We start from the raw sequence: 25307 nt of genomic DNA on the forward strand, positions 1-25307 counted from the left end.
ATCCAAACAGACCTTCATGGAATTTGATTGCGAATGGAACACTTTTAAAATCCACAAAATTATCGTCTCTTGATTTGCAATAGACTTTGAGCTTATTAATTTGTATATACCACGTTTTTATTGCAAGCATCATTTAACCTAAAATACAAAGTGATAGTTAACAGAAAAACAATGAGATATTTCATTTCTTCGCGATTTCAAATTCAAAGTGTAGTCATTTTATAGTTTTTTTCGTTTGCAAAACTTAGAACATAAAAACGTATTTACTAACGATAAACCTCTGGCGGGAGGAGAACGTAGTGTCGAAAATAAGGCTGGTGTTAAATGAATTAAACTTTCAAATTAAAACTGACCTCTAAAGCCAAGCTAAACTAAACCAAAAGTCTAAGGCCTTGCCAAAAAACAAAAAACTAAAAGTGTATTATTCTAAAATATTTAGACTACTATTTCATAAGATAGCAAAAAACTTGGAATAGACAGAATTTAACAACAAAGCAAATAAAGGATTTACATATTTTTTTTTTAACATCTTCATGACAAGTAGTTTTTGGACTATTTTGTAATCAACATATTAAAATTACGAGTCGATTACGACCACTTTATTTTTAGTTACACTTACACCCATTGACTTGTTATGAAGAAAAAACAATTACGTAAGAATTAAAAAAAAAACGGGACCAGACACCTTTCTTTTTTTTTTTCACAAAAGGATATTTATTTAGTAAACCGATCTTACAAACCGGGTGAACCGGATAACCTAGTAAACCGGTACCCACAACTTTTCAGCGAGAATATGCAGACAGAAGCCGGCACAATTTCCGGCGAATGAACAACCGAAAACATCTCCGGATTATCAAAACAAACAAACTATTAAACCGAAAAAGATAAATGATTCAATTTAATCTTCAAATTCTTTTCTCTTCCCATCACTGGATCTTTTCCGAGAACAAAAGCATGAAAGAAGTCGCCGGAAAACAATCAACCACGAGGTGAAGCTTCTGAACTCTTGTCATCACTTGATATAAAAAATAGACTTCGGAAATTGATACCTTGACTTCCTATAATGGCAAGACGGACCTCAAATGAGGCGATTGAAGACGTCAAAAAAGCCGGGCCGTTAAAGTCGAACAGAATCGACAAAGATACGGTTGGAAGGAGCCAGGCAACCCAGAATTCTCCCAGATCTGGATTTTGATTCATGTGGATGAGACTAAAACAGTCGCCTAACCGAAACACCAAAACACTTACATGATTGAGGATGGTGGTGGGATGGATCGAGAATAGGCCATGGAAATTTCCAGTTAGAAAAAAGAAGAAGAAATTTGAGATCAAAGTGTTTCCCAAATCAATTCGGTGAAACAACAACAACGGCAACGGAATAGCCGTGAGCAAAGCCGGATACACCGGACGGCGAGATGGGATGGCGAGATGGGACGACAAAACCGGACCACGTCCGGATCCATAAGCCGGCAAGGCAAGCCGGACGGCCAAAACCACCGATCAAAATCTCTCTCTCTAAAAGGTTTAGAGAGATAAGAGAGAGAGAGTCAATCGACCAGACACCTTTCCTAATTTCCAATATGGAATTTCCCTTTGAATATTTTACATAGATTTGCATTCTGTACTCATTTATGTTATAATATTATTTTAAATTTGTCTCTATCACATAACTTTTCTAGTATTTTATAATTAATATTGTGGGAATAAAATTTCAAAGGCAGAAACGGGAAGTTCACCAAAAAAATTGTTATTGTAACGAATCAAAACATGTCACGTAATCACTAAGAATTTTATTGTAATTAATTTTAATCCAATTATTAATTACTTCCTCTTTTTTTATTTTATTTTTTAAAGTCACTTGATCTCTCTGTCTGTCTCTGCAACTCTCATCAGAAGAGGAAGAGATCAATGGCGAGTTGCTTCAGCTACGTGTCTTCTCGTAACAAATGTTACCAATACAGCTTCTCTCGTGCTGGTCTCCGATCATCTACCTCCGATCTTGGCGACGGCACCGTCGTCCACTGTTGGATCCCACAGAGTCACATCGACACCAAGCCCACGCTCCTCCTCCTTCACGGGATCGGAGCTAACGCTATGTGGCAGTGGGACCGGTTCATCGACCGGTTTATTCCCCGGTTCAACGTCTATGTACCGGACCTCATCTTCTTTGGCGACTCGTACACCACTCGTCCCGACCGGTCAGAGTCTTTCCAGGCGAGTTGTGTCATGAAGGCGATGGATGGTTACGGTGTTAGGACCATGACCGTGGCTGGGCTCAGCTACGGCGGGTTCGTGGCCTACTCGTTGGCGGCGCAGTTTAAGGAGAGGGTAGATCGAGTTGTGCTAATATGCGCCGGTGTTGCTCTGGAGGAGAAAGACTCGGAGGATGGTATGTTTAAAGTGAAGAGCCCGGAGGAAGCGGCGGCTGTTTTGTTTCCTCAGTCTCCTTCGATGCTCCGGCGGCTTCTCCAGTTATCTTTCTACAAACCGCCGATTTGGATCCCTTCTTGCTTTGCCATGGACTACATTCATGTAAGTCTTCACCATTTTCACACTTACTATTTCTAATTTTCTATGATGGCTGATGGTTGTGAAGTGTTGTTATAAATGGGACTCTTTCATAAGTTATCAGGAAAAAAGATTCAGCATTTGATTTATTGTTGATTAGGGTCCCCAATTTAGGATGAAATGAAATAATCTTGCAATGAAGCTACTATCAATAAGTTTAGTCCTTTTGTGAATTCATTTAATGGGTCCACATACTTCTGAGTTTCCAGACAAATGTTTGTGTGATTAAGCTAAATATTAATATTATGGTCTTGAGTTCTTTAGTTTAGTTTAGTTTAGTTTCAAAAGCATCAATCTTTGATGTTCACAACAAGACTAATAGTAGTTTGAAAAAAGAGTGTTGTATTCTGATGTTGTGAGGATTTATTGCAAGGTGATGTGTAAAGATTATCTTCAAGAAAGGAAAGAACTTGTAGAAGCTCTGCATAAGGGTAGAAGATTCTCCAATCTTCCAAAGATAACACAGGTGATCTCTCTCTGTTCATATAAATTGCAGTTTAAGATTATCATTGTCTGAATCTTGGTAACAATGATATGCAGCCGACATTGATGATATGGGGAGAGGAAGATCAAGTTTTTCCAGTAGAACTAGCTCATAGACTGAAAAGGTTACAAACTTATCACATTTTTTTCTTCCAAATCATCATCATTTTCTCGAAATTATGAATGCGACTTTCTTGTGTTTTTTTTTCCAGATATTTAGGGGAAAACGGAGCACAATTGGTGTTACTAAAGAAGACAGGACATGCGGTTAATGAAGAGAAACCAAAAGAGATGTACAAACACATGAAATCTTTTCTTTGCACTGACGCAATGATTCCTCCAAATCAGATCAATGCTAAGAGACTCATGTTAGCAAACTTGATATCCCATCAGCAGATCAATAAGTGATGTTACTGCGGAAAAGTGTTATTAGAAGACATAGTTAAACATGTTTAGCTTGTCCCTAAATGGCTAAATGTGATTAGTATCTTTATTGTTAAAGACGACATTGCTTCTAGTTGGAATTAAGAATACTTTTTTTATCTCAAGAAAGTAGGCCTGGGCGTTCGGATATTCGGGTCGGGTTCGGGTCGGGTTTTTTGGGTTCGGATTTTTTGGGTGTAGAAAACTAAGACCCGTTCGGATATTTTAAAACTTCGGGTTCGGGTCGGGTTTGGATCGGATATTTCGGGTTCGGATTCGGGTTTACCCAAAGTATCCAAATATTAGAAATTTTGTATCCGATTCTATGCAAAGTATTAAAAAATACTCAAAAAATCTATAAAACCCAAGTATTTTAACTCGAATCTAACTCAAAGTAGCTAAAACATCCGAAAATATCTTAACATCCGAATAATTTAGGCACTTACGTTATTACAAGTATAAATATTACTAATATATTATAACTATGTACTTATATTTTGGGTATGTTCGGGTTCGAGTTCGGGTCGGGTTCGGGTTCGGGTTTTCGGATTGTGAAGTTTAGAACCCGTTCGAGTATTTTAAAACTTCGGGTTCGGATTCGGGTCGGGTTCGGTTCGGTTCTTTGGGTTCGAGTATTATGCCCAGGCCTACAAGAAAGTAATCATAATCTTGCCTATTGTTCACAAGGTTGTCAATTTTATTTAATTTAGATTATTTAATCTCGTAGTATTAAAATGATTTTTTTTCTTCTAAATTTTATCAAAATGCATATTGACCTACCTCTCCGGTGGATTTTAACCTTGTTCTAAAAATCCCCGCCTAGCCCCGATTACTCTCCGCTTAATCGCTAGGTTCACCATATCCGCCTCGATTAATGACTAATCCCCTAAAAAATCAGTAACCCGATTATTCTCCGCCACATCCGATTACTTCCCGCCTAATCCGATTATTTCCCGCCTAATCTTATATATCCCGATTATTTTTAAGATTGCAACTATAAAAAAACTTTTTATGTTTGTTATTCAATCATTTGAATTGGGAGTTGTAATGTTTTACAATAACTTATGTTCAAATTTTAATAAAAATCATAAATTGTAATAAAAATCATAAATTTTTACAATATTGGATTAATATATTTTAAAAATATTAAAATAACTCTAAAACTAATCTCCGATTAATCCCCGATTTTAATCCGATTTTCTGATTAATCGCTAGGCCCATGCCGAACGTCCGACTAGCGTCTAGCGATTTTTCAAACAAGAGTTTTAATTTAACAAAACTGATAAATATATAATGATAAAAATAATAACGAAATTAATTTTTTTAAAAAATGGTAAAAATAATTTAATTTAAGGGCTAAAGTTGGGAGAGTGAGAGAGAGATGTCTTGTTTCATTTGAGTCTACTCGTTTTTTCTTATCTATCGCAAAACTCTCCCGTCGTCACCATTCGATTACGGTATGATTCAGCTTCTCTTCTTCGATTAGAATCAATCCAAACAATCTTGTTTTGCTTCACTTGTGTTGATTTGTCCTCCGCGAATTTGCGGCAGGTGGCTCCAAGCTCGTGTTTTTAAAGATTTGTTCACTCGAATTTCTGTATAAAGCTTTGTCTTTTTTTTTTTTTTTTTTTTTGCTTAGTTGTTGGAAGTGAAACTCTTTTGTCTCTTACTCTCGCATCTGTTCTCGGGTCAGAATTTCATGAAAATTGCATTATCTTCTTAGGGTTTTAAAAGCTTTCAACTTTTGGTTTGTTTGTTGAAGAAATAGCTGAATCTAGTTGTTGTGTTGCAGGGAGTGTAATGGCTCTTATACAATTTGGAAGTTCATGTGTTGCTCAATGGGGGATTCTTCGTCCTCACTTTGCTGTTAAAGCTTTTTATCCAAGCAGATTGGAGTCTCACCAAGACAAGTATTTTACTTTTAACCCATCTTACTATTGTATTGGAGTATAATTGTTGTAACAGTTACAAATTTTAATGCTTTGTTGAGTTTTATTATCTGAAAGGCTAATTGAATTGTTTTTCTTTTCTTTTGATAATCTTTTGCAGTTGCATCAGCCAAATAAATTGTTTGGGGGCTTCAAGGTCGAGTATGTTTGCACAGGGCTCTTTACCCTTCTTGTCATTGACGGGAGTATCTCGTAATACACATTCTCGTAGAGGAGCTCGCTTCACTGTTAGAGCTGATGCTGTATGTTTACATACCCTTTCTTTAGACATTGAATGAAGCTTTTTTGATTTTTTTGCTGAAGAGTGTCTGTGTGTGTGTGTTCAATTTCCAGGATTTCTATTCTGTCCTTGGAGTCTCGAAAAATGCTACCAAAGCTGAGATTAAAAGCGGTATGTGATTCTATTTCACTGAGTTCCATAATTTGGAAAATGCAACACTGATGTGTAGCTCTCATTGATGATTCTCTTTGAGGAGCTTCATGTGTTCAGCTTTTGAGTTGTGCTTTTCGATAGTTTGACAAGGAAATTGTTCTACTCTGCACCTATTTTCAGCTTATCGGAAGCTCGCTAGGAGTTATCACCCGGACGTGAACAAGTAAGTGAAAAACTTTAGCTTACTCTGTTTATATTATTACTTTCCTGCATAAAGATTGATGTGTTTCTTGTTAGAACTCAGTTACAATATTTGAGAAACGCTAAATCAAGAGAATTTTTGCAATTCGTTGGTTAAGTCTCAACAACGTTCAAAATTATGATAATATAGACTAAGAAGATGAAGAATTCTGAAACTGCTTCTAAAGGTTTCAGTTGTCATAGTTCTGTTTACATTTTGATTACAGGGATGCTGGGGCAGAAGATAAATTTAAAGAAATAAGTAATGCATATGAGGTAAAATCCATCTTCCTTAGATGCCTCTATCTCTCTTTATTTTTGGTGAGTGTGCTGATACTTGAACATTGTTTTTTCTTTCTTGCAGATCTTATCAGATGATGAGAAAAGATCTCTATACGACAGATATGGCGAGGCAGGAGTTAAAGGCGCTGGAATGGGAGGCATGGGGGTAAATATCTATTCTTCTCTAAGACATTTGAATCAACATTCTGATGATCAGAATCTGATCTGAATTTGCTGATTTTGCAGGATTATAGTAATCCGTTTGATCTATTTGAGTCATTATTCGAAGGGATGGGTGGGATGGGAGGAATGGGCGGTGGAATGGGTAGTAGAGGTTCAAGGAGCAGAGCTATCGATGGTGAAGATGAGTATTACTCACTAATCTTGAATTTCAAAGAAGCGGTTTTCGGTATTGAGAAAGAAATTGAGATATCTCGGTTAGAGAGTTGTGGGACTTGCAATGGTTCTGGAGCAAAGGCGGGAACCAAACCAACCAAATGCAAAACGTGTGGCGGGCAAGGACAGGTGGTGGCATCGACGAGGACACCACTCGGTGTATTCCAACAAGTCATGACTTGCTCTCCATGCAACGGAACTGGAGAGATATCAAAACCATGTGGTGCATGTTCAGGAGATGGACGTGTTAGAAGGACAAAGCGGATTAGTCTTAAAGTTCCTGCGGGTGTGGATTCTGGAAGTAGGTTAAGAGTAAGGGGAGAAGGGAATGCGGGAAAGAGAGGTGGATCACCGGGAGATCTCTTTGCGGTCATTGAGGTTATTCCGGATCCGGTTTTGAAGCGTGATGATACAAATATACTTTATACGTGTAAGATATCGTATGTAGATGCCATATTGGGGACGACTTTGAAGGTTCCAACAGTGGATGGAGAGGTGGATTTGAAAGTACCAGCAGGGACACAACCGAGCACGACGTTGGTAATGGCTAAAAAAGGAGTTCCGGTTTTGAATAAGAGTAAGATGAGAGGTGACCAATTAGTAAGAGTGCAAGTTGAGATTCCTAAGAGATTGAGTAAAGAAGAGAAGAAGCTTGTTGAGGAGCTTGCTGATATGAGCAAGAACAAGGTAGCTAATAGCAGGAGATAAACCAACACACAATATTAGTGAAATGTGGTGTTATATAGATTCATCATTCTCTGATTGTCTTCTTTCAAATGGGTCTTCTAATGATGGAGAAGATAAGCAAGAGGAAGAAGAAAGACTTGTTAGGTGAGAGGACAATTTGAAGAACTCTATTTTTGGGTTTTACTCTTCAATTTTTTTGTTTTACTTTTAAAACAATTTTTATGGATTTATCGGATTCAGGGTAGGTCTTGATTGTATTGTACTGCTATTTATACAATTGAATCTTTTTTTGTTATTGAATGAAAAATTATTAAGCAAAAACAAATGTACAGTTGCAGAAGAACAGTCAGAAATGAATAAGAGACAAATGTCTTAAGCTGCAGTGACAATTGTTTGAAGCAGAGTTTCCAGGTCTTTCAATCTACAAACAAGAAGGAAACACCATAAGTTAGCAGATGGGTACGAGGAAAAGAGAGAAACTTTTAGCAAAATCCTTATGAGAAACTTCAAGGTTGACTACTTACTTCACATTACTGAGATCAGGGTATACGGCAATCGCATCATTGAAATCCTGAAAGAAAAAACAAAGTTTTCGACTGATCTTAAACCAAATAGCAAAAGAATAGAGAAGTGAAGAAGATGTTGTTGTAGACCATACCTGATCAGAGGTTGAAGAAGTGTATGTAATCACACATGACATCCCTGCTTTTGTAGCAGCCTATAGATTGAAAGTCAAGCCATTTAAAGATTTAGTTTCAAGAACCAAGTTTAGGATGTTTCTGCGGTATAAGAAGAGTGAAGACAAGCAAAAGATAAGACTTTTGACCTGCAGGCCAATCACACTGTCCTCTATAACCAAACAGTCTTTCACTGAAACACCTAACTTCTGCAATCAACTTACACAGAATGTGAAGCTTGGGCTAATTCTTGTTAAGTTATATTAACTTTCATTTTACTTGGACTTATATTACCTCGGCAGCTGTAATATATATCGAAGGATCGGGTTTTTTCTCCTTAACATCATCCCCTGCAAAGCCAAATATACAACCAAATGGATTGAAACTTTAGAAAAGTGTTGGAAGTTAGTAACTCTTAAGAGAGAATGTGCTGAAATCACCTGCAAGGAAGCAATCAAGTCCTTGGAACCGCTCCTAAAAGACATAAATATAACCGATAAAGAAAAAACTCGAAAGAAGCACGGTCGATAAGAGATTGGCGAAAGGGAAAAAACTCACGATATCGATTAGATTCTCAAGACATAAGATTACTGAACTCTTTGTAGCTGCAGAACAAACAGCTAGTTTTTTACCCTGTATCAATCATTTCAAGAACCTATTCATAAAAGGCTAAAAACCAAATTGGACAGTTACAAAGTTGGAAAGAAGATTTCATTACAGCAGCTTTTGCTTCATCCATTAGTCTTATTACACCAGGTCTTGGTTCTACCTGAAAGTAAAAAGCAGAGAGATTTAGTTTCTCTTAGAATAATCCAAACCTAAGATTCTAAAATCTTGCTACTTACACTTCCCGATTTTATGATTTCTTTATACCTCTCAGTTTTCCAATCCTGCAAAAGATAAAAATCCAATCTTTTAACATCAAATTGCAGTAAATTAGAGATTTTTTTCTTTGACAAGTGACCTGAAGAGTATCGATTAACTTGGCTCGATCATCATCATTCTCAGGAGGTGACTCGAAAATAGTCGAAGTTGGCCATCCATTTTCTTTGAAATACCAACGCATTTTCGGTTTTCCACCTCCGACTAGATTTTGAAACTTATCGTAGAACTCGAGGCTCCAATTGAGAGACTCAGAGGAAGAAGGAGGACATCGAACATCGAAATGCGAGAAAGCGTCGTTGTAAGCTTGACGGTGTAGATTCTCCGATTCGAGAATCACACCGTCGCAATCGAAAATCAGAGCTTCTAAAGACCGTGAAGGCAATGCCGAGACAGGAGAAACTCTAGATTTCGAATAAAGGCTTCTTGATTTGAAACGCAGCGTTTGGAAACGAGGTAAGCCGATGAGCGACGAGGAAGAAGAAACGGAGGAGGAACCAGCGGTGGATGGAGAGAAGAGAATCGCAGAGTGGTTGCAAGAAACCGCCATTGATGAATCTCTGTCTCTGTGTATGTGTGTGGTTCTTCTCGAGATAAAATGAAAAAAAAAATCTGTGGCTATAATTTGTAAAAAGCTAATCTTCTTTACAAGTAACGGTCATTAACTAACTTTTACCGCTCCTTTTTTTTTCTTTTTCTTTTGTTCAAATAATTAGTTGATGAATATTAGAGGAATTTGAATTAGATTCAAGAAAATAATATTTTTAAAGATATATAAAACTTTCATATCCAATAAAGACAGGATTTTATATGAAAATAAAAATCAAGATATCCAAATCTATGATCCATTTAATGCTCTAAATTTATTGTAATGATTTTGGTAGGGGTTGATATTCGATTTTCTGTCCATTATTTATTTTAAATTATTCTGTTTCATATATAAAAGGAAGTTAGTATAAGATGGTGACAAATATTAAAAGGGCGTGGTCCATGAATTCATATCTTATAAAAGGATTCGGTGTGTTAGGTGATAGCCAAAAAATTAATCTTATGCAACTTGATGAGTGGTGGTAGATTTGATTTGGTTGGTGAAGGCTATTCATGTCATTAACCCAATTTCCGGTCTTCCCTTCTTAATTTTGTAAAGATAGATGTTTCTCTCTTCTTTTTTTTTGTCATCATATCAAATTTGATAAGTGGCATAAAATATCAAATGTTTTAATAAGCTACCTAAAAAACAAATATATATTACGTGGCATAAATTAAATTAACAAGATAAATATTGGAATTTTAAATAAAATTTTCCAAATGTGGTTTTCAATCTTTTTCTTTTGGTTTGAACATTCTTTATGCATAAAATATAAAACAATGAAATAAATAAACAGTGAAACAAACCAAAAGTTTGTAAATATTATCTACCCAAGTTTTGAGCGGTTCAATCAAAATTGAAACATTCTTACTTTTGAATATACAACAAAATAATCATTCATACAAATTCGTCATCATCTACTATTTTTGGACAACTTTATTTTTACATGAAAAACGTTTATTTAGCGGTGGCCAAAAGAGAAAATATCTCCAAATACAAAATTTACGTAAATACCCCTCGACGGCTTCACACCCCAACAACCCTCTCTTTTTTTTTGTATTGTCTGCACAAAAAAAAAACTCTGAAAAGTCGAAACGAACCCTCTCCCCTATAAATTGCTTCTCTTTCCACAATTCTTCTCTCTCCTAACATCAACCGCCTCCATTTCTCATTCTCTCTCTCTCTCTCTAAAAAAAACCAAATCCAGAGTCAGAGAGAAACAGAGAGAAGAGAAAGTCTCTCATGGCTCTTTCAAACGCCTCCTCTCTCTCCACCAGATCTATCTACGGCGGCGGCGACGCTCGTATTTCTCACCGTCAAAGCAACCGTCAATCATCCTTCACATTTCATCCCGCCGTCAACACCAAGCTTAAGTCCGTTAACCTCGTTACGGCGGTACACGCGGCTGAGCCAGCTAGGAACGCTGTTTCTGTTAAGGAATCCGTTGCGCCGTCGTCGTCTGGTGCATTGAAATGGACTCCAGAGAGCTGGAAATTGAAGAAAGCTCTGCAACTTCCTGATTACCCTAACGCTAATGAGCTTGAGTCTGTGCTTAAGACGATTGAGGCTTTCCCTCCGATTGTCTTCGCCGGAGAAGCTAGGAATCTTGAAGAGAGATTGGCTGATGCTGCTGTTGGTAAAGCTTTTCTTCTCCAAGGAGGTGATTGTGCTGAGAGTTTCAAGGAGTTCAATGCTACTAATATCAGAGATACCTTTAGGGTTTTGCTTCAGATGAGTATTGTTCTTACATTCGGCGGCCAAGTTCCGGTCATTAAGGTCAGATCTTCTTCTCTTTTTTTCCTCATCTTGTTTTTTGGAGCGGAATTTGAGAATTTTTGTGGTTTAGGTTGGGAGGATGGCTGGTCAATTTGCTAAGCCTAGATCTGATCCATTTGAGGAGAAGGATGGTGTGAAATTACCTAGCTACAAGGGAGATAACATCAATGGTGATACTTTTGATGAGAAATCTAGAATTCCTGATCCTAATAGGATGATTCGTGCTTACACACAATCTGCTGCTACTTTGAATCTTCTTAGAGCCTTTGCCACTGGAGGTTATGCTGCTATCCAAAGAGTTACTCAATGGAACCTTGATTTTGTTGAACAAAGTGAGCAAGCTGACAGGTACATCATATTTTCTCTACTGATCATGTCAATTTTTAGCCTTGTGTGATGTAACTAGGCCTTAAAGGTTTTGCTGTTTACCTTTGATTTGTTGTACAGGTACCAGGAATTAGCTAACAGGGTTGATGAGGCCTTGGGGTTCATGTCTGCTTGTGGACTTGGCACCGATCATCCACTCATGACTACAACTGATTTCTACACATCACATGAGTGTTTGCTTCTGCCTTATGAACAGTCGCTTACAAGGTTGGATTCAACTTCTGGTTTGTACTATGATTGTTCTGCACACATGGTGTGGTGCGGAGAGCGTACCAGACAATTGGATGGTGCTCATGTCGAGTTTCTCAGGGGGATTGCTAATCCTCTGGGCATTAAGGTACTTTAATTTTTCATAGAATATATATACTTCAACGCATAGGTAGAACGATAATTTGCAGCTTGCTACTGAAATACTTAAAAGTAAGGATTAAGTTAGATATCACTTTTGGTTTATGATAACGCAAAACAGAGTAACATATGAGGTTTATGCTTGGTCTTGTGGCTCTTGTAAATCAGACAATTGTTTGAGGTTTATGCTTGGTCTCGTGGCACTTTTGGTTTATGCTTGGTCTCGTGGCACTTTTGGTTTATGCTTGGTCTCGTGCCACTGAATAATCAGAGCTATTGGCCTGAATTTTAAGCGGAATTGACTGATTATCCAAAACACTTGATGCAGGTGAGCAACAAAATGGATCCCAATGAGCTGGTCAAGCTAGTAGAAATCCTGAATCCTAACAACAAGCCTGGAAGAATCACTGTTATTGTGAGAATGGGTGCCGAGAACATGAGAGTTAAGCTTCCCCACCTGATCAGAGCAGTCCGCAGATCAGGCCAGATTGTGACATGGGTCTGTGATCCAATGCATGGAAACACTATCAAAGCACCTTGTGGTCTCAAAACACGTGCCTTTGACTCTATCCTGGTACACACTTTATAAGCTAAACCTCTCATCAGCATAACATAGATTTGACATAACAGTGATTAAAACGTCCTGTCTTTTTCTACAGGCTGAAGTCCGAGCATTCCTTGATGTGCACGAGCAAGAAGGAAGCCACGCGGGCGGTATCCATCTTGAGATGACAGGTCAGAACGTGACAGAATGCATTGGAGGGTCCCGCACTGTGACCTACGATGACCTCAGTTCTCGCTACCACACACACTGTGACCCAAGGCTGAACGCCTCACAGTCTCTTGAACTGGCCTTCATTGTTGCAGAACGGCTCAGGAAGAGAAGAACCGGTAGCCAGCGAGTGTCTTGAGTGCGGTTTTTCCTTAATATACACTTTTTGATTCCAAAGAACTCTTTTCTCTTTGTTCTGTGAGTTGGTGTCTTTATGACTAAGTTAAAAGCCCAAATGCCTTTCTAGGAGTAAACCTGTTTCTGCTGTGGCCAGACCATGCCATGTCTTTGTTCTTTATGTTAACTTTAATGTTAAACCGTGTGACTTACTACTAGTGTGTGAATTTCTCTTTACATATCTACAAACTTGAAACTCGTTCTAGTTACTACTATTGTTAGATCTTTTTCTTTTGGCTATTTGTATGGTAAAACTGATTTAGAAAATGACGTTGCAAGATGGCCCATTAGCTCAGTTGGTTAGAGCGTCGTGCTAATAACGCGAAGGTCGCAGGTTCGAAACCTGCATGGGCCAGTTTTCAATCTTCTTCTGTTTTAATTTTAAATAGTGATGACAACAGGACACAAATACTAAAACATCTATTGAATACATAGACCTTGGTATCATTGGCCCATTAGCTCAGTTGGTTAGAACGTAGTGCTAATAACGCGAATGTCGCAGGTTCGAAACCTGCATGGGACACTTTGATTGTTTACATTTTTTCTGTGTTTCGTCGATTTCAAAACCTTTTGTTTTTTTTTTTCAAATAAGATACGAGCGGAAGTAAACAAAAAATCCGATGCCGACGGTTTCGGGACCACACTAATCAATATCGTGTCCCGCTCACTTAATCCAAAATTTGATCTCCTACATACGTCTTTACTCCCTTCCAGTGCTCCCCACAACCATACTTCTTCTCGATTTCCACCACGTGTACAAGAAACCTCTCTATATTCCACGTGTCATAATCCTCGTTCGTCTCACTCTCAATTACCAAAGAACTCACACACACCAGATCACACTTTAACACAACGATTTAAATCAATCAGTCAATAATCAGCCAACTAGCTTTTTTAATTTTCTTCTCTACAATTCCTCTGTCGCTCTCACCAGTTAACAGCTACAGCACAAAACTGTAACCACGCTTCTAACTTTTCCGATCTCTCAAACTTCAGAAGAGAAGTGTTTCAATAGTTCGCCGTCAAGATGGCCGGAGGAGGCGGATACGGCGGCGCATCGGGAAAAGTTGATTACGTGTTCAAAGTTGTTCTGATCGGAGATTCGGCTGTTGGGAAATCACAACTACTTGCTCGATTCGCTAGAGACGAATTCAGTATGGATTCTAAAGCCACCATCGGCGTCGAGTTCCAAACTCGTACTCTCTCCATTGAACAAAAAAGCATTAAGGCTCAGATCTGGGATACCGCTGGTCAGGAAAGGTACGAGTTCTTAGATTCTCTGTGTTTTGGAATCTTAATCAGAAGAATTTGTTGATTTCTGAATTGCTTTAACACTGGATCTGTACTTTTTCCTGAAATCGACTTGGTTTGACTAGAAAATGTGCATAGATTTTGTTACTTCTTTAGTACTTCTCATGAATTTACGCTAGTTTATGAACACCTATGGATCCGCCTTGACCAGATCCTGAATTTGTATCATCGAAATGTATACTACTATAGTGTTTGATCCGATCTAACAATAAGGTAATCTGGATAATCATGTGTAGGAACAGAAGTCGACTTATTTAGATTCGACATTTTGTATGATTCTTAGCTGATTGAATCAATTTGGCTCATTTCTATATTTGGAACAGAAGATTTGGGATTGTTCTTTAGTTTCGTGACTTTGCTTTTGTTGCTCTAAGCAGATACAGAGCAGTTACAAGCGCCTACTATAGAGGAGCAGTTGGTGCAATGCTGGTTTATGATATGACTAAACGTGAAACCTTTGAGCATATCCCTCGTTGGCTTGAAGAACTGAGGGCGCACGCCGATAAGAATATTGTCATCATCCTTATTGGAAACAAGTCTGATCTAGAAGATCAAAGAGCTGTTCCCACTGAAGACGCTAAAGAGTTTGCTGAGAAGGAAGGACTCTTTTTCCTCGAGACCTCAGCTTTAAACGCAACCAATGTCGAAAACTCCTTCAACACTCTAATGACAGAGATATACAATACCGTGAACAAGAAGAATCTTGCATCTGTCGAGAATCAGGGCGACTCAAATAACCCCGGTTCCTTGGCTGGTAAGAAGATTGTCATCCCAGGTTCTGGACAGGATATTCCCGCTAAGACCAGCACTTGTTGTAGTTCTTCTTGATCTGTCTCGTTACAAGCAAGATTCATTTTTTTTCCTCCTGAAATTTGGTGATAGAGAATGCTACTTTCATTGTATATTCTTTTTCGAATCTGGCTTGTTTGCTGGTTCATTAAACATTGGTGTGCAATTGGACACCGATAGGAAGTATTGGAACAATAGCTTTTGATTGAAATATGAAACAACAGTCTTTGAGAGTTATTCAAGCTGTCTCAGCAGACTTCAAACAGTTCTCAGCTATTTCTACTTCTTTACTTCTATCAGAAAGTCTCTCGATAAGTTGGTGACAATCCACTGTTGTGACCATAACGGTTAAGCTAGCCTTCCCCTTCCAGCATCCAATGGCTATTGTTGATGTTTTCAGTTTGACTGGTTCTGACCCGAGCTGAGTATCATCTGTAGGAAGCAAAAACAGTTAAAAGCATATCCCACATGATCCAACCAAACGTATCTTATATAAAACTTATCGATACACACCATCGACGAGAACCATAACACATGATCCCAAGGCTAGTTTTGCTGCTTTCTCACCAATCTGTGGATGGATGAAATCTAGGAACTTGATTGATTTGTGTTGCAGGAGATTCTTGAAATCAGCCATTGTTGCATAAAGTATTTGCTTGGTCATGTGCGGAAGGATCACAGGCAATCCCTCTGACGTTATTCGGAATGAGCAACAGTTGGCTTCACATTCTTTTGCCGATTGTTTCTCCTGTTTGGGTTAGTTGAAAAGTTAATAAATCCCGCCACTGCTATTTTGTATTTGATCGAGAGAGAGAGAGAAGAAACTAAGTTGTACTTACAAACATCTTGAGACCAACAGAGGAGATCTTAAGCGGCTTCCCAACTGCAAAATTAAGCTCAAGAACATCTTTAACTGCTTTCGAAACATAGTAAATCCTTTTCACGTTTCCGTGGCTGCTTATGTCGCTGTTTCTAGTCACGAGATGACCATACAGCGGAAACGTTTCATCTTTGATGCCGTAAAATGTCTTGATCCCGTCGATCACTGTTTCATCTCTCAAGAAAACAACAGGGTAAAGGCCTTTCCACTTCCCTTGCATTGACGGTACTTCTCTCTTGCCTCCCATATCATCAAGTTTTTGAGCCAATTCTACGATCCCTTCATCGCAGGTGCTTTCCTTCTCAGGCGGCTTAAAGCCATTCTCTGAAACCGTTGCTTCTAAAACTATTTCCTCTGCACCCTCTTCAGGTTTAGTAACCACAGTGTCAGATACTGCTTCATACGAAGACTTCTCAGATGAGTTGATGTTGTTTCTAGTAAACGAATTCCTTCTATGATTTAATTTCTCCTGAAATTCTGCAAGAAAATGATCCACGAATCTTATTAAAGAATCAACTAGAGCGGTTATGCAACAGAAAGTTCTGCAAATTCACCTGGTAAAGGTGAAACTTTGTGAAGGACTGCAATGAAAAACCCCCCAGTGTTTTGATCATGAGGCAGTATCCTCATACAACGTTCAAGGGGAAGATCACAGACTTCCACGGCTGATTCTTCAGAAGAGATATAAGCCATTTCTTCATAGCTATTTCCGCCACCCGTTGAGTCTTTATCACTTTTACCAGAAGGAAACATGCTCCTAAGAACTCCATCTCTCTGTGACTTTGGAACATCTTTGTAAGATCTATACCAGCCACCTCTATCATGCACCTGAATCCACATAGATACAAAGCAAGATTAAAATTCATTACTTTTATCCTTACGTCAAAGTAATAGGTATTTTTGTACCTTCCATTTCGTAAGACCTGGTCTTCTAATAAGTTCAGGAAGCTTATCTGAGACATCTACAAGCTCAACAGAGCATCCACATCTCCTCAGAATCTGAAGAATACTAACAATATATCAGCATCCAGAAGAATAGGTTTATGGAGAAAGAAGAAAGAAACTATCAAATTACTTCAGCAACAACAGCTTCATCTTCAATTGGGTTCATTGAGCAGGTTGAGTATATCATTCTCCCACCAACTTTTAGCAGAGATAAACCTGAAACCAGACATTGCAGATAAAAATCAAAACATAAGATTCTGCGACTCGGATCATCTGTGAAAAAAGTTTACCTCTCATGGCAAGCACAACCTGTAGACTATGAAGTCCATTGCCAGATCCAGAATTCCTGTGCAGAAACCGAGGAAACAAGTAAGAACCTTGAAGCAATTGGAATCAACAAATGTCAATTTGAAAACTCATAAATATTGAAACCATCTTCGCCATATGTCTGGAGCCTTGCGCAGAGTACCATCACCACTACACGGGACATCACATAAGACACGATCAAAAAGAAGCTGATCAATGGGATGAGGATTAATCTCAGATGCTACGGACAAGGTCCTCTTGGTGTTGCAGCTGGGGAAATGTTGACCTTCGTTGTTAGTGACCATCAAGTTAGTTGTACATGTTCTTTTCGTTTGGTGAATAAGAAGGTTACATCTTTTATAATCAACATCATTCGCCACCACCTGATTCAACCAAAAAAATTAGAAACAAAACATGATCTATCAATTTAAAAAGGAGTAAAGAATACTACAAACCATTCCATTAGGTAGAGATCCTGGTTCTGATGATTCATGTATTATCTCAAGCAGCTGAAATGTCTTGGAACCAGGTGCAGCACACACTGTTCAGACAAAAGAGAAGAGAAGACAAGTGCATCAGTTAAACATTACTCCTCAAGTCCACAGCCAACTCAAACAATGTCGAATAAAAATCACTTACTGTCGAGAACAAAATGATCTGGATGTACATCAAGGAAGAGAGGAGGTACCTGCATAATCATAAAATTCACCACGAAAACTAAAGAGAGTACCAACAAATACGATTAAAGAATGTTACACTACCATACCATGCTAACTGATTCTTGCCTTGTCATGTTCCCAACTTCAGTTTCTAACTTGAGAAACTCATGAAACCTGAATAAGACCCCGATAAAAAAAAGGCTAAATAACTAGGAGAAAGCATGAACTAACATAAGTACGGGAATGGAATTGAATACTTGTTCTGAAGCAACTGGCATGAAAATGTACCTCTCAAGAATCTGGTTTTTTCTAATCTCCTTGCGTGAAAAATTAGAATGCCAAGCAAGAGTCTTAGGGTACCAAGGCAAAGGCTTGATAGCCTCCAATTCACCACTCTCTATAGCCTTAAGTATGGAAAACAAAAACCAAAATCTGAGTGCTTCTTATGTAGACTATCATCAATGAGACACTAGAAAAAAAAGATGAGTCATGAATTAACCTCAGCCTGAAGAGATTTCATGAAATCATTCTCCAATTTCAATCGAATCTCATCGCAAAATTGACCACTGAAGAATCATAAACATAGTCAAAAAAAACTTTTACTTTGAAGTATAGTAACACTTAGCAATTCAAGAATACAAATAAAAGTTAAGATACAAACTTGGAATTAACTCTGAAAGCAGCAGGTAATGGCTTATGAAGAAACTCCATAAACGAATCCCACTCTTCAGCTTTCACTATCCTTTGTTCCTTAAACACAACACAAGAAGACATTACAATGTTGTTTATTAGAAGCAAAGTTTCAAAAGCCATGGAAGTGTCATTGATGATTGTATAGAGGTACCTTGTAATACTCCTCGAAATGAAGATTTGAGCAGATGGGCTTTTGGAAGTTGTTGGAATCAAAGGAAGCGATGGGTTTTTCAACATTCTCGTTGCTATTTTCGATTTGATTTCTCTTCCAAGTAGTATCTCGGTGACGTCTCCCTCTTCCCATTTTTGTCGCCGAGTTTTTTTGTTTTCGCCGGCGGCGTCACAGCGATGGGTTTTATGGGTTTATATTGGTTTTGAAATTAGAGTTGATTTCAGTTCGGTTTACTTTGGTTTAGAGAAGACAACCACAAAAAAATAAGACACGCGATGGATTTTTGAGAATGAAGAGCGTCGACCAAAAAAGGCATGATTTAGAAATTGGACACACGCGCTCAACGCGCATTTGCTGAGACTGGCTGTGAAATTTTTATTTTTTCAATTTTTTATTCGAAAAGTGTGAAAATAGAGTTCTCTGATTGGCTGAAAAAATGAAAATAGTAGGGAAGCTCCTCCTCTCCTATATTTGAAAACAATAATAAAGACTCTGAGTGAAAACTCTATCAGAGACAAAGCATATTTTTTTCAGATTATATAGCTGCTCTTTGATTTGCAGTGCGACGAGTAGAAAGAAGCCTTTACTTATATGTGAAATTTAAGTTGAGACTTTTTGCAACTTCTCTTATTCAATTTCCACAGAGTAAGTTGGAGTTTTTATTTTGCTTCCCTAATTCTTATAATTTGTGCTATGAACTATCTGAAGAACAGGCTCAAGTAAAGAAAAAAAACTTATGGTTTCAGATACTTGGAAAATTATCCATATACCTGAAAAGCCTATATCGTCACTTGACCCTCAGCCCACTGGTATGGCCAACTTCAACTTCATTTTTCGTATCATTATGTAGATTTAGTATCAAAACAATAAAATTAAAAAAAAAAAAGTTTACAATACAAAATATGTTTACGTATAAAATGTTTTCAAACTCAAGTGTTAAATTTAAATACCTGAAAACTAACCGGATTTAGCATCCCGTCATTTGGTCCGTAAGTTTTGTGTTATCATAAATTCAACATGTTTTCAAAAAGTAATTTTATTCGATTTTTCTTTTAAAATTGATTTTTTTAGATTTATTTTTTATAGAATTTTAAATAATGGAAATTCAAATAAGAAATTGGCATAGTTTTGTAGATTTAATATACAAGTTTCTAATTTGTTTTAAAAAAAGATTTTAAAATTTTGATTTTACCTCATGGATTTTTAATTCCTTACACAATTTCGTATTTTTGTTTTTGTTTTTCTTGTTTATCAATTTTGATACTAAATTTACAAAACGACTTAAGAACTAACTGAATTTTTAATTCTATTATTTGATATATTATTAATCGTTGGAAATTTCACTAATAATTCGATAGGTTTTCTTCTTATTAAGTAGATTTAACATTTGATATTTTATAAATGCGAGAGTGTGACGTCATGGACCTAATGTTTGGTCGTTATTATGGGCTCATATACATTATTATGTCATGAATTATTACTTATTAGTATTGAGCCACTCAAAATTTCATCTACCATATATATCAATTGGATTTGCTAGCCACTATATATATGCATATCATATATTAATTGTAGCGTTTTAAGGATATGCATGTTAAATTTTATATTGTTTCTTTTATATAAATTTTATTAGCACTATTTGACCTGACCCTAACATATAAAATATTTTAAACATATGGATGTTTAGAAAAGAAAAACATTGGCCAAAGAAAGAAACATTTGCACCACTTTAGATTATATTAAAATAAATGTAACAAAGTGAAAATATGTTAGTGGCCTAGTAGCCTCTTTATAGTTTTTACATAGTAACCCTACTAATAAAATTAATCGGAAGAATCACAATAAACTGTTGTAGCTACTCCCCTCCTTAGTTACGTAGTATTTTTAGAAAAATAAGTCATTGGTTCTTAACTAATATTCACATTTAGCTACCATAAAGTCACTTGACGGATATGTAAATTATAGTTTCGGAATCAGAAGACCCAATTACATATATCTTTCTCTGAATTATTCTAAATTGCAAAATGAATTATACATATATCTTTGGATTCTAGTTAAACAAAAGGGATGGGCCATATTAAACAAAAAGAACTGTATAATAAAGAAAAGTAATATAATAGAAATATACATAAATAAAATGACCCACAAATCTTATACTTTATTTAACTTGATTAGAGGTGAATTATTCCCACTTAATTATACAAACATGCAACACAAGATCATCGAATATTCTCAAGCGGCATACATATAAAACATATGCATGGACAAACACACACATGCATGCATGTATATGAAATCATAGAGCACATACAAAATCACCATTTCTCTCTTCATCATCATCAACATCATCATAAATATCAGCATCATCAATATCATCAAGATCAATGCTCCCATCTATTAACCCTAATCCATCATTATTATTCATACCATTCACTCCCTTTCTTGCTTCCTCTATTATCTTCACAATCTCTTCAACACTCTGTCGACACTTCTCTTCTGCTGCTTCTTCATCTTCCACTCCATTATCGCATTTCACCTCCTCTGGCGGCATAACCAGAGGATCCTTCAAGAACCACGGGTGCTTTTCGATTTCCGGTACAGTTATTCTCTATATCATGGTTTCATATTTCAAATTTCAGTTTTCAAAAGTAGTAGCCAATGTAGCAATCCATATGAAACAGTAGTTAAAACCAATCTGAACCGGTATGGTATAATTTACATAAACTGGTTAGGGTATTATTTGAATTGATTACCTTATCAGGGTCAGCCACGAAGATACGAGATAAGAGATGCTTGCACTCGGAGGAAATCCTGACGTAGTCCGGTATGGTGTAATGTACACTTAATATCCTCTGTAAGTATACATATTAATCATTATTATTCTTATATTTAAATATGACAACATTGTAAAAATTTAAATTAGTGACCAAAAAGATTATAAAATGTTAATTAGTGGAAAGAACGTTTGATTTAATTATAATCTTTGAGTACCTGAATGGTTTTTCTAATGTTTCTTGGATCTTCGGGATCTTCAAAGGGATAGGCACCAACTAACATTACATATAAGGTCACCCCACACGACCACACATCTGCAATCTATATATATTTAAATCATATGTTATATTATATAATTATACGACTTTTATATCATATCAAACAAGTTGTTGTTTTATTAATTAACTTTAATCAATCTATTATTGTTGTAGTTACTAATTTAATTTGTACCTTTCCATTATATTCTTTTCGGGACAAAACTTCCGGAGCAACGTAAGCCGGCGTTCCCACGGTGGATTTTGGCTGAGAGTGTAAAACTGATGACTGCATTTACGTTTAATAAAACTAATTTCGGTTAACATATTTAATTTCTTTTTTCAATGGAGATTACTTAGATTAAATATGTATAAATACAGTATTTTATATATATATATATATATATATAATATTTTACCTTCGAGTATCCAAAATCGCATATTTTGAGCTGCGAAGACGGGCTCCCGTCTAAGAGTGTATTCTCGAGCTTAAGGTCTCTGTGACATATTTGCTTCATTAAAAATAAAATTCAGTAAGCATAGAGTTTCAACTGTATGATATATCACTTTTGGAGATTATTCATATAAGACTAAACGTAGTTAATACGTACCATAGCGTGACAATAGCTAACTCCCGAGATAAGTTGTTTGAAATAATATCTTGCCTAAAACAATAATGAGAAATTAAAGTTAATCAATTTAATTAACCACTATATCAGTTTTAAATCATCGGTAATGATGAATTTAGATATACTTCGTCTTCGCTGAATCTACCGGCACTGCAAATTCTTTCAAAAAGTTCACCACCAGCTGCATACTCCATTACTATGGCCAGATGTGTTGGCGTTACAAAAACCTGCAAAATAGACCCCAAAAAAAACCAACACATAAACATATTTATTTTATTATCTTCAAGATCGAGACGACCTACCGATTGCTTCTATTTTTATATAATCTCGAATTTTCAACGCCGTGACTTATATACATAAGCTGTCATATGAAACTCGAATTTGGACCGTTGGAGAATAGGACATGTTATTTATTAAAAGCAATTTAATACATTCTCTTCGAACTTAGAAGAGGTCCAAAGTCTTTTTTTTTTTTTTTTTCACAAGAGGTCCAAAGTCTAACCATAAGAAATTAATACACATAAATTACATGGCCAGATATTTCTTACTTTTATTTTACCGTGGATCGGAATTCAAACCAACGGATATCAAATTTTCACACCAATTCTATGTTGCAGTGGAAAAAAAATATGTTTATTATTACGTTCTAGGCTAACATTAATTTGTACACTAAACCATAATATCGTACTAGCTTATTATCACTTTTTTTTTTTTTATCAACCAAACTTATCATCACATATTCACTGATTTTTGTTATAATTTTCTATTGTTTAGTTGATTTATGTGTGTCCTCTACTAAACCGATTTGTAAACCAAACTTCAGACTCGATTATGGTTATGCGGTCATGATTTTGATCATTATTTATCATACATACCTCTTTAAATCTGATGATATTAGGATGCTTCAAGTCTCTGTGGTTTATGATCTCTCTCTGAACATGTTCATCAATCTGTATAAAATCCATTTCATAATTTGATAAAATGATTTCTATAAAAAAATGAAAATTTAGGAGATGATTAAAGAAAAAGAAAAAGAAAAAACCTTAATGCCTCTTTCGATGTATTTAACGGCATAAAACTCTCCGTTGGCTTTCTCTCTGACAAGCTTAGCAACTCCAAAGTTACCGGAACCAAGATCTCTTAAGATGTCGTATCTCTCCATTGATGGTCGGATCAAAGAACAGAGAAAAGATGAAACAGAGAAGAGAATATTGTTGTTCTATGTCGCTATCAAAAACTATGTCGTTTTGCTTCCTCTCTTTATTATTCTTTCGAGGTTATTAAAGCGAAGATGCGAAGGAATTTAAGCTTTTTCTTATGGTTCAGTCACATATAGCATATTTATATACAGACATACGTACAGATACAGTCAGCACCAACATACCTTTATGGGCCCACGAGACTATTGGGCCGTCAATATTATTGTGGAATATATAGGCCCATTTGACACGTGGCATCGCTCAAGAACAGGAACAAACAACAAAGACAGGAACAAGGTGGTGACTCGCAAACCGTTAAATTTGGTTTGTCTCTTCATCGCTATTTATTATTTGTACCTTCTTCGGAAGAAACGAATTATTGTACGTTTTCTCGCAACAAAAAATGATCCCTCTGTTTTGATATAGTTATCGTTCTAGGTTTATGTTTTTGTTTTAAAATACTTGTCATTCTCGTTTTTTAATGTATGTTTTGTCAAAAAATTCCAAATATAACCTCAATTAAACTTACACAATATATAATATGTATTTAATTATATTTATTTGTGGGTTAAAGTAGTCAATTTATAAAACTCTTTAATCTACGTAAAACAATCTAGAACGATAAGTAATTTAAAACGGAGGGAGTAATAATTAATCATCAATACATTACAATTAATCATTTTATGTTATAGTTAATCAACATCTCAGAGATTGAAAGTGAATACCTGATTGAATAAATGCGATTACCCATTTTTAGTATATATTCTCTCTTTTAAATTGAAATATTGTACCAAACTTACCTGTTTTAAATATAAATATAAATACCTAATTTTCTTAGCTAGAAAAACAAAAAGAATGGCCCACACTTTAGATTCGTGATCCTTTTCCGCAACCCAATAAACAAACAAAGTCATATAAATATTAAAAATGAATTAATAAATGAGCTTATTCTTTATTTACAAAATGAAAGGTTAGATGTCGACCGGATTAACAGGTCAACGGCTAAATTATCATAAGCTAAAAGCCAAAAAACAAAAAAAAGTTGCTTAAACAATTACAGTTCTATTAAACAATGTAATTTGATCCCCATAATGTAATTTAAACAATGTAGAACTCGAAAATTCTTACGTGCGTTGATCATTATCTGATCCTTCTGTTTGTTTCTTTTATTGTGTGTAATCCTTTTCTTGCCTTTAGTTAAACATAATGTTTAATTAGCAGATTTCGTTTATAGTCGTCCCCCATAATGTCTTTTCATTTTTATAGATTTAGTATAATGTATATGCATATATTGAATGTGTGTATAGTCAAATACTATACTCATGACGATTCAAACAAACAGATCTCTTTTCTTTTTCAGAAAAGCTTAACAAATCATCTCAATGATCTCTTTTGATACTCAAGAAAAACTATCCAGCTTAGTATTATTTTATGTTATTTTGTTAAGACTTGAGATATGTTATTTTGTTAAGACTTAGAGATATGTTATTCTAAACTTTTTAATGATATTTAGTTAGTATATCTTTGAGATTGAAACACATCACGAACCTATGGAAGACAGATATAAAAGGTCAAGAAGTCAACGCCTTGAGAAAGCGAATAGTTGAATTAATAAACCAAAACAGTGGTGTACGTGGTCACATAATATCCGTACATGTGGCAATTCGAAGCAAGTGACAAAACTAG

The 25307-nt window shown here is 36.2% G+C and overlaps 8 protein-coding genes, 1 long non-coding RNA gene and 2 other non-coding genes across 18 annotated transcripts; 7 read left to right on the plus strand and 4 right to left on the minus strand.

Moving 5' to 3' along the window:
- Window positions 1-1642: 1642 nt before the first annotated feature.
- LOC9302971 (monoacylglycerol lipase ABHD6) lies at window positions 1643-3599 on the plus strand. The gene is made up of 4 exons (XM_002866853.2): window positions 1643-2532; window positions 2942-3034; window positions 3109-3176; window positions 3264-3599. The coding sequence occupies exons 1-4, from the start codon at window positions 1909-1911 to the stop codon at window positions 3457-3459; spliced, it is 981 nt and encodes a 326-aa protein (XP_002866899.1). The 5' UTR covers window positions 1643-1908; the 3' UTR covers window positions 3460-3599.
- A 1237-nt stretch (window positions 3600-4836) lies between these two features.
- Window positions 4837-7696, plus strand: LOC9302972 (chaperone protein dnaJ A6, chloroplastic). 2 transcript variants are annotated; one of them, XM_002866854.2, is made up of 8 exons: window positions 4837-4931; window positions 5267-5384; window positions 5524-5665; window positions 5757-5814; window positions 5977-6019; window positions 6264-6312; window positions 6401-6484; window positions 6565-7696. In XM_002866854.2, exons 2-8 carry the CDS (start codon window positions 5275-5277, stop codon window positions 7420-7422), a joined length of 1344 nt encoding a protein of 447 aa, XP_002866900.1. In that variant the 5' UTR covers window positions 4837-4931; window positions 5267-5274; the 3' UTR covers window positions 7423-7696. The 2 variants fall into 2 exon arrangements, with proteins under 2 accessions (XP_002866900.1, XP_020872886.1); XM_021017227.1 differs by lacking the exon at window positions 4837-4931 and adding an exon at window positions 5004-5025.
- Window positions 7670-9576, minus strand: LOC9302973 (haloacid dehalogenase-like hydrolase domain-containing protein At4g39970). 3 transcript variants are annotated; one of them, XM_002868891.2, is made up of 10 exons: window positions 9043-9574; window positions 8924-8968; window positions 8797-8847; window positions 8637-8711; window positions 8519-8552; window positions 8373-8428; window positions 8228-8287; window positions 8060-8119; window positions 7926-7972; window positions 7670-7822 (listed from the first exon to the last, which is right to left on the minus strand). In XM_002868891.2, exons 1-10 carry the CDS (start codon window positions 9508-9510, stop codon window positions 7774-7776), a joined length of 945 nt encoding a protein of 314 aa, XP_002868937.1. In that variant the 5' UTR covers window positions 9511-9574; the 3' UTR covers window positions 7670-7773. The 3 variants fall into 3 exon arrangements, 2 of the variants coding, with proteins under 2 accessions (XP_002868937.1, XP_020872887.1); XR_002330326.1 differs by having other exon boundaries at window positions 7778-7822; window positions 8228-8297; window positions 9043-9576; XM_021017228.1 differs by lacking the exon at window positions 8228-8287 and having other exon boundaries at window positions 7686-7822; window positions 9043-9575.
- A 1060-nt stretch (window positions 9577-10636) lies between these two features.
- LOC9305009 (phospho-2-dehydro-3-deoxyheptonate aldolase 1, chloroplastic) lies at window positions 10637-13208 on the plus strand. The gene is made up of 5 exons (XM_002866855.2): window positions 10637-11325; window positions 11396-11673; window positions 11773-12049; window positions 12389-12634; window positions 12720-13208. The coding sequence occupies exons 1-5, from the start codon at window positions 10792-10794 to the stop codon at window positions 12969-12971; spliced, it is 1587 nt and encodes a 528-aa protein (XP_002866901.1). The 5' UTR covers window positions 10637-10791; the 3' UTR covers window positions 12972-13208.
- An 82-nt stretch (window positions 13209-13290) lies between these two features.
- TRNAI-AAU lies at window positions 13291-13364 on the plus strand. Its single transcript has one exon. It is a non-coding gene; the product is annotated as a tRNA-Ile (tRNA).
- A 94-nt stretch (window positions 13365-13458) lies between these two features.
- Window positions 13459-13532, plus strand: TRNAI-AAU. The gene has a single exon. It is a non-coding gene; the product is annotated as a tRNA-Ile (tRNA).
- Window positions 13533-13883: 351 nt separating this feature from the next.
- On the plus strand, window positions 13884-15346 carry LOC9302974 (ras-related protein RABA4b). The gene is made up of 2 exons (XM_021017229.1): window positions 13884-14269; window positions 14698-15346. The coding sequence occupies exons 1-2, from the start codon at window positions 14037-14039 to the stop codon at window positions 15146-15148; spliced, it is 684 nt and encodes a 227-aa protein (XP_020872888.1). The 5' UTR covers window positions 13884-14036; the 3' UTR covers window positions 15149-15346.
- On the minus strand, window positions 15291-19008 carry LOC9302975 (tRNA (cytosine(34)-C(5))-methyltransferase). Of its 5 annotated transcripts, none has more exons than XM_021017222.1 (15): window positions 18744-19008; window positions 18561-18649; window positions 18399-18465; window positions 18188-18303; window positions 18007-18073; window positions 17880-17928; window positions 17696-17781; window positions 17367-17623; window positions 17225-17280; window positions 17065-17150; window positions 16896-16988; window positions 16544-16817; window positions 15949-16466; window positions 15623-15857; window positions 15291-15541 (listed from the first exon to the last, which is right to left on the minus strand). In XM_021017222.1, the coding sequence occupies exons 1-15, from the start codon at window positions 18894-18896 to the stop codon at window positions 15348-15350; spliced, it is 2340 nt and encodes a 779-aa protein (XP_020872881.1). In that variant the 5' UTR covers window positions 18897-19008; the 3' UTR covers window positions 15291-15347. The 5 variants fall into 5 exon arrangements, with proteins under 5 accessions (XP_020872881.1, XP_020872883.1, XP_020872884.1 ...); XM_021017224.1 differs by having other exon boundaries at window positions 18561-18641; window positions 18744-18910; XM_021017223.1 differs by having other exon boundaries at window positions 15294-15538.
- A 62-nt stretch (window positions 19009-19070) lies between these two features.
- On the plus strand, window positions 19071-19648 carry LOC110226259. The gene is made up of 2 exons (XR_002330327.1): window positions 19071-19409; window positions 19511-19648. It is a non-coding gene; the product is annotated as an uncharacterized LOC110226259 (long non-coding RNA).
- A 1254-nt stretch (window positions 19649-20902) lies between these two features.
- LOC9305010 (serine/threonine-protein kinase SRK2F) lies at window positions 20903-23731 on the minus strand. Its single transcript, XM_002868893.2, has 9 exons — window positions 23465-23731; window positions 23298-23372; window positions 22548-22649; window positions 22405-22458; window positions 22213-22305; window positions 21990-22082; window positions 21756-21860; window positions 21518-21616; window positions 20903-21372 (listed from the first exon to the last, which is right to left on the minus strand). Exons 1-9 carry the CDS (start codon window positions 23582-23584, stop codon window positions 21061-21063), a joined length of 1053 nt encoding a protein of 350 aa, XP_002868939.1. The 5' UTR covers window positions 23585-23731; the 3' UTR covers window positions 20903-21060.
- On the minus strand, window positions 23727-23959 carry LOC110226258. Its single transcript, XM_021017230.1, is given in 2 exon segments — window positions 23727-23855; window positions 23858-23959. Coding segments are annotated over 2 exon segments (213 nt in total). The 3' UTR covers window positions 23727-23744.
- Between the last annotated feature and the right edge of the window lie 1348 nt (window positions 23960-25307).

This window comes from Arabidopsis lyrata, assembly GCF_000004255.2.
Source record: "Arabidopsis lyrata subsp. lyrata unplaced genomic scaffold ARALYscaffold_7, whole genome shotgun sequence".
NCBI lineage: Eukaryota > Viridiplantae > Streptophyta > Magnoliopsida > Brassicales > Brassicaceae > Arabidopsis > Arabidopsis lyrata.

Bases quoted from the DNA above. Each gene is read 5' to 3' on its own strand.
- LOC9302971 (XM_002866853.2), top strand. From the start codon at position 1,909: ATGGCGAGTTGCTTCAGCTACGTGTCTTCTCGTAACAAATGTTACCAA. The intron at 2,533-2,941 runs GTAAGTCTTCAC...ATTTATTGCAAG, and splicing joins TTGCCATGGACTACATTCAT to GTGATGTGTAAAGATTATCT. The intron at 3,177-3,263 runs GTTACAAACTTA...TTTTTTTTCCAG, and splicing joins CTAGCTCATAGACTGAAAAG to ATATTTAGGGGAAAACGGAG.
- LOC9302972 (XM_002866854.2), top strand. From the start codon at position 5,275: ATGGCTCTTATACAATTTGGAAGTTCATGTGTTGCTCAATGGGGGATT. The intron at 6,313-6,400 runs GTAAAATCCATC...TCTTTCTTGCAG, and splicing joins AAATAAGTAATGCATATGAG to ATCTTATCAGATGATGAGAA. The intron at 6,485-6,564 runs GTAAATATCTAT...CTGATTTTGCAG, and splicing joins CTGGAATGGGAGGCATGGGG to GATTATAGTAATCCGTTTGA.
- LOC9302973 (XM_002868891.2), bottom strand. From the start codon at position 9,510: ATGGCGGTTTCTTGCAACCACTCTGCGATTCTCTTCTCTCCATCCACC. The intron at 8,848-8,923 runs GTAAGTAGCAAG...TTTTACTTTCAG, and splicing joins AAATCATAAAATCGGGAAGT to GTAGAACCAAGACCTGGTGT. The intron at 8,553-8,636 runs GTGAGTTTTTTC...TATGTCTTTTAG, and splicing joins TTGAGAATCTAATCGATATC to GAGCGGTTCCAAGGACTTGA.
- LOC9305009 (XM_002866855.2), top strand. From the start codon at position 10,792: ATGGCTCTTTCAAACGCCTCCTCTCTCTCCACCAGATCTATCTACGGC. The intron at 11,326-11,395 runs GTCAGATCTTCT...TTTGTGGTTTAG, and splicing joins GCCAAGTTCCGGTCATTAAG to GTTGGGAGGATGGCTGGTCA. The intron at 12,050-12,388 runs GTACTTTAATTT...CACTTGATGCAG, and splicing joins CTAATCCTCTGGGCATTAAG to GTGAGCAACAAAATGGATCC.
- LOC9302974 (XM_021017229.1), top strand. From the start codon at position 14,037: ATGGCCGGAGGAGGCGGATACGGCGGCGCATCGGGAAAAGTTGATTAC. The intron at 14,270-14,697 runs GTACGAGTTCTT...TGCTCTAAGCAG, and splicing joins GATACCGCTGGTCAGGAAAG to ATACAGAGCAGTTACAAGCG.
- LOC9302975 (XM_021017222.1), bottom strand. From the start codon at position 18,896: ATGGGAAGAGGGAGACGTCACCGAGATACTACTTGGAAGAGAAATCAA. The intron at 18,650-18,743 runs GTACCTCTATAC...GTTGTGTTTAAG, and splicing joins ATTTCGAGGAGTATTACAAG to GAACAAAGGATAGTGAAAGC. The intron at 17,281-17,366 runs GTTTCAATATTT...GTTTCTGCACAG, and splicing joins CCAGACATATGGCGAAGATG to GAATTCTGGATCTGGCAATG.
- LOC9305010 (XM_002868893.2), bottom strand. From the start codon at position 23,584: ATGGAGAGATACGACATCTTAAGAGATCTTGGTTCCGGTAACTTTGGA. The intron at 22,650-23,297 runs GTATGTATGATA...TCTATTTTGCAG, and splicing joins ATATCATCAGATTTAAAGAG to GTTTTTGTAACGCCAACACA. The intron at 22,083-22,212 runs GTAAAATATTAT...ACGTAAATGCAG, and splicing joins GCGATTTTGGATACTCGAAG to TCATCAGTTTTACACTCTCA.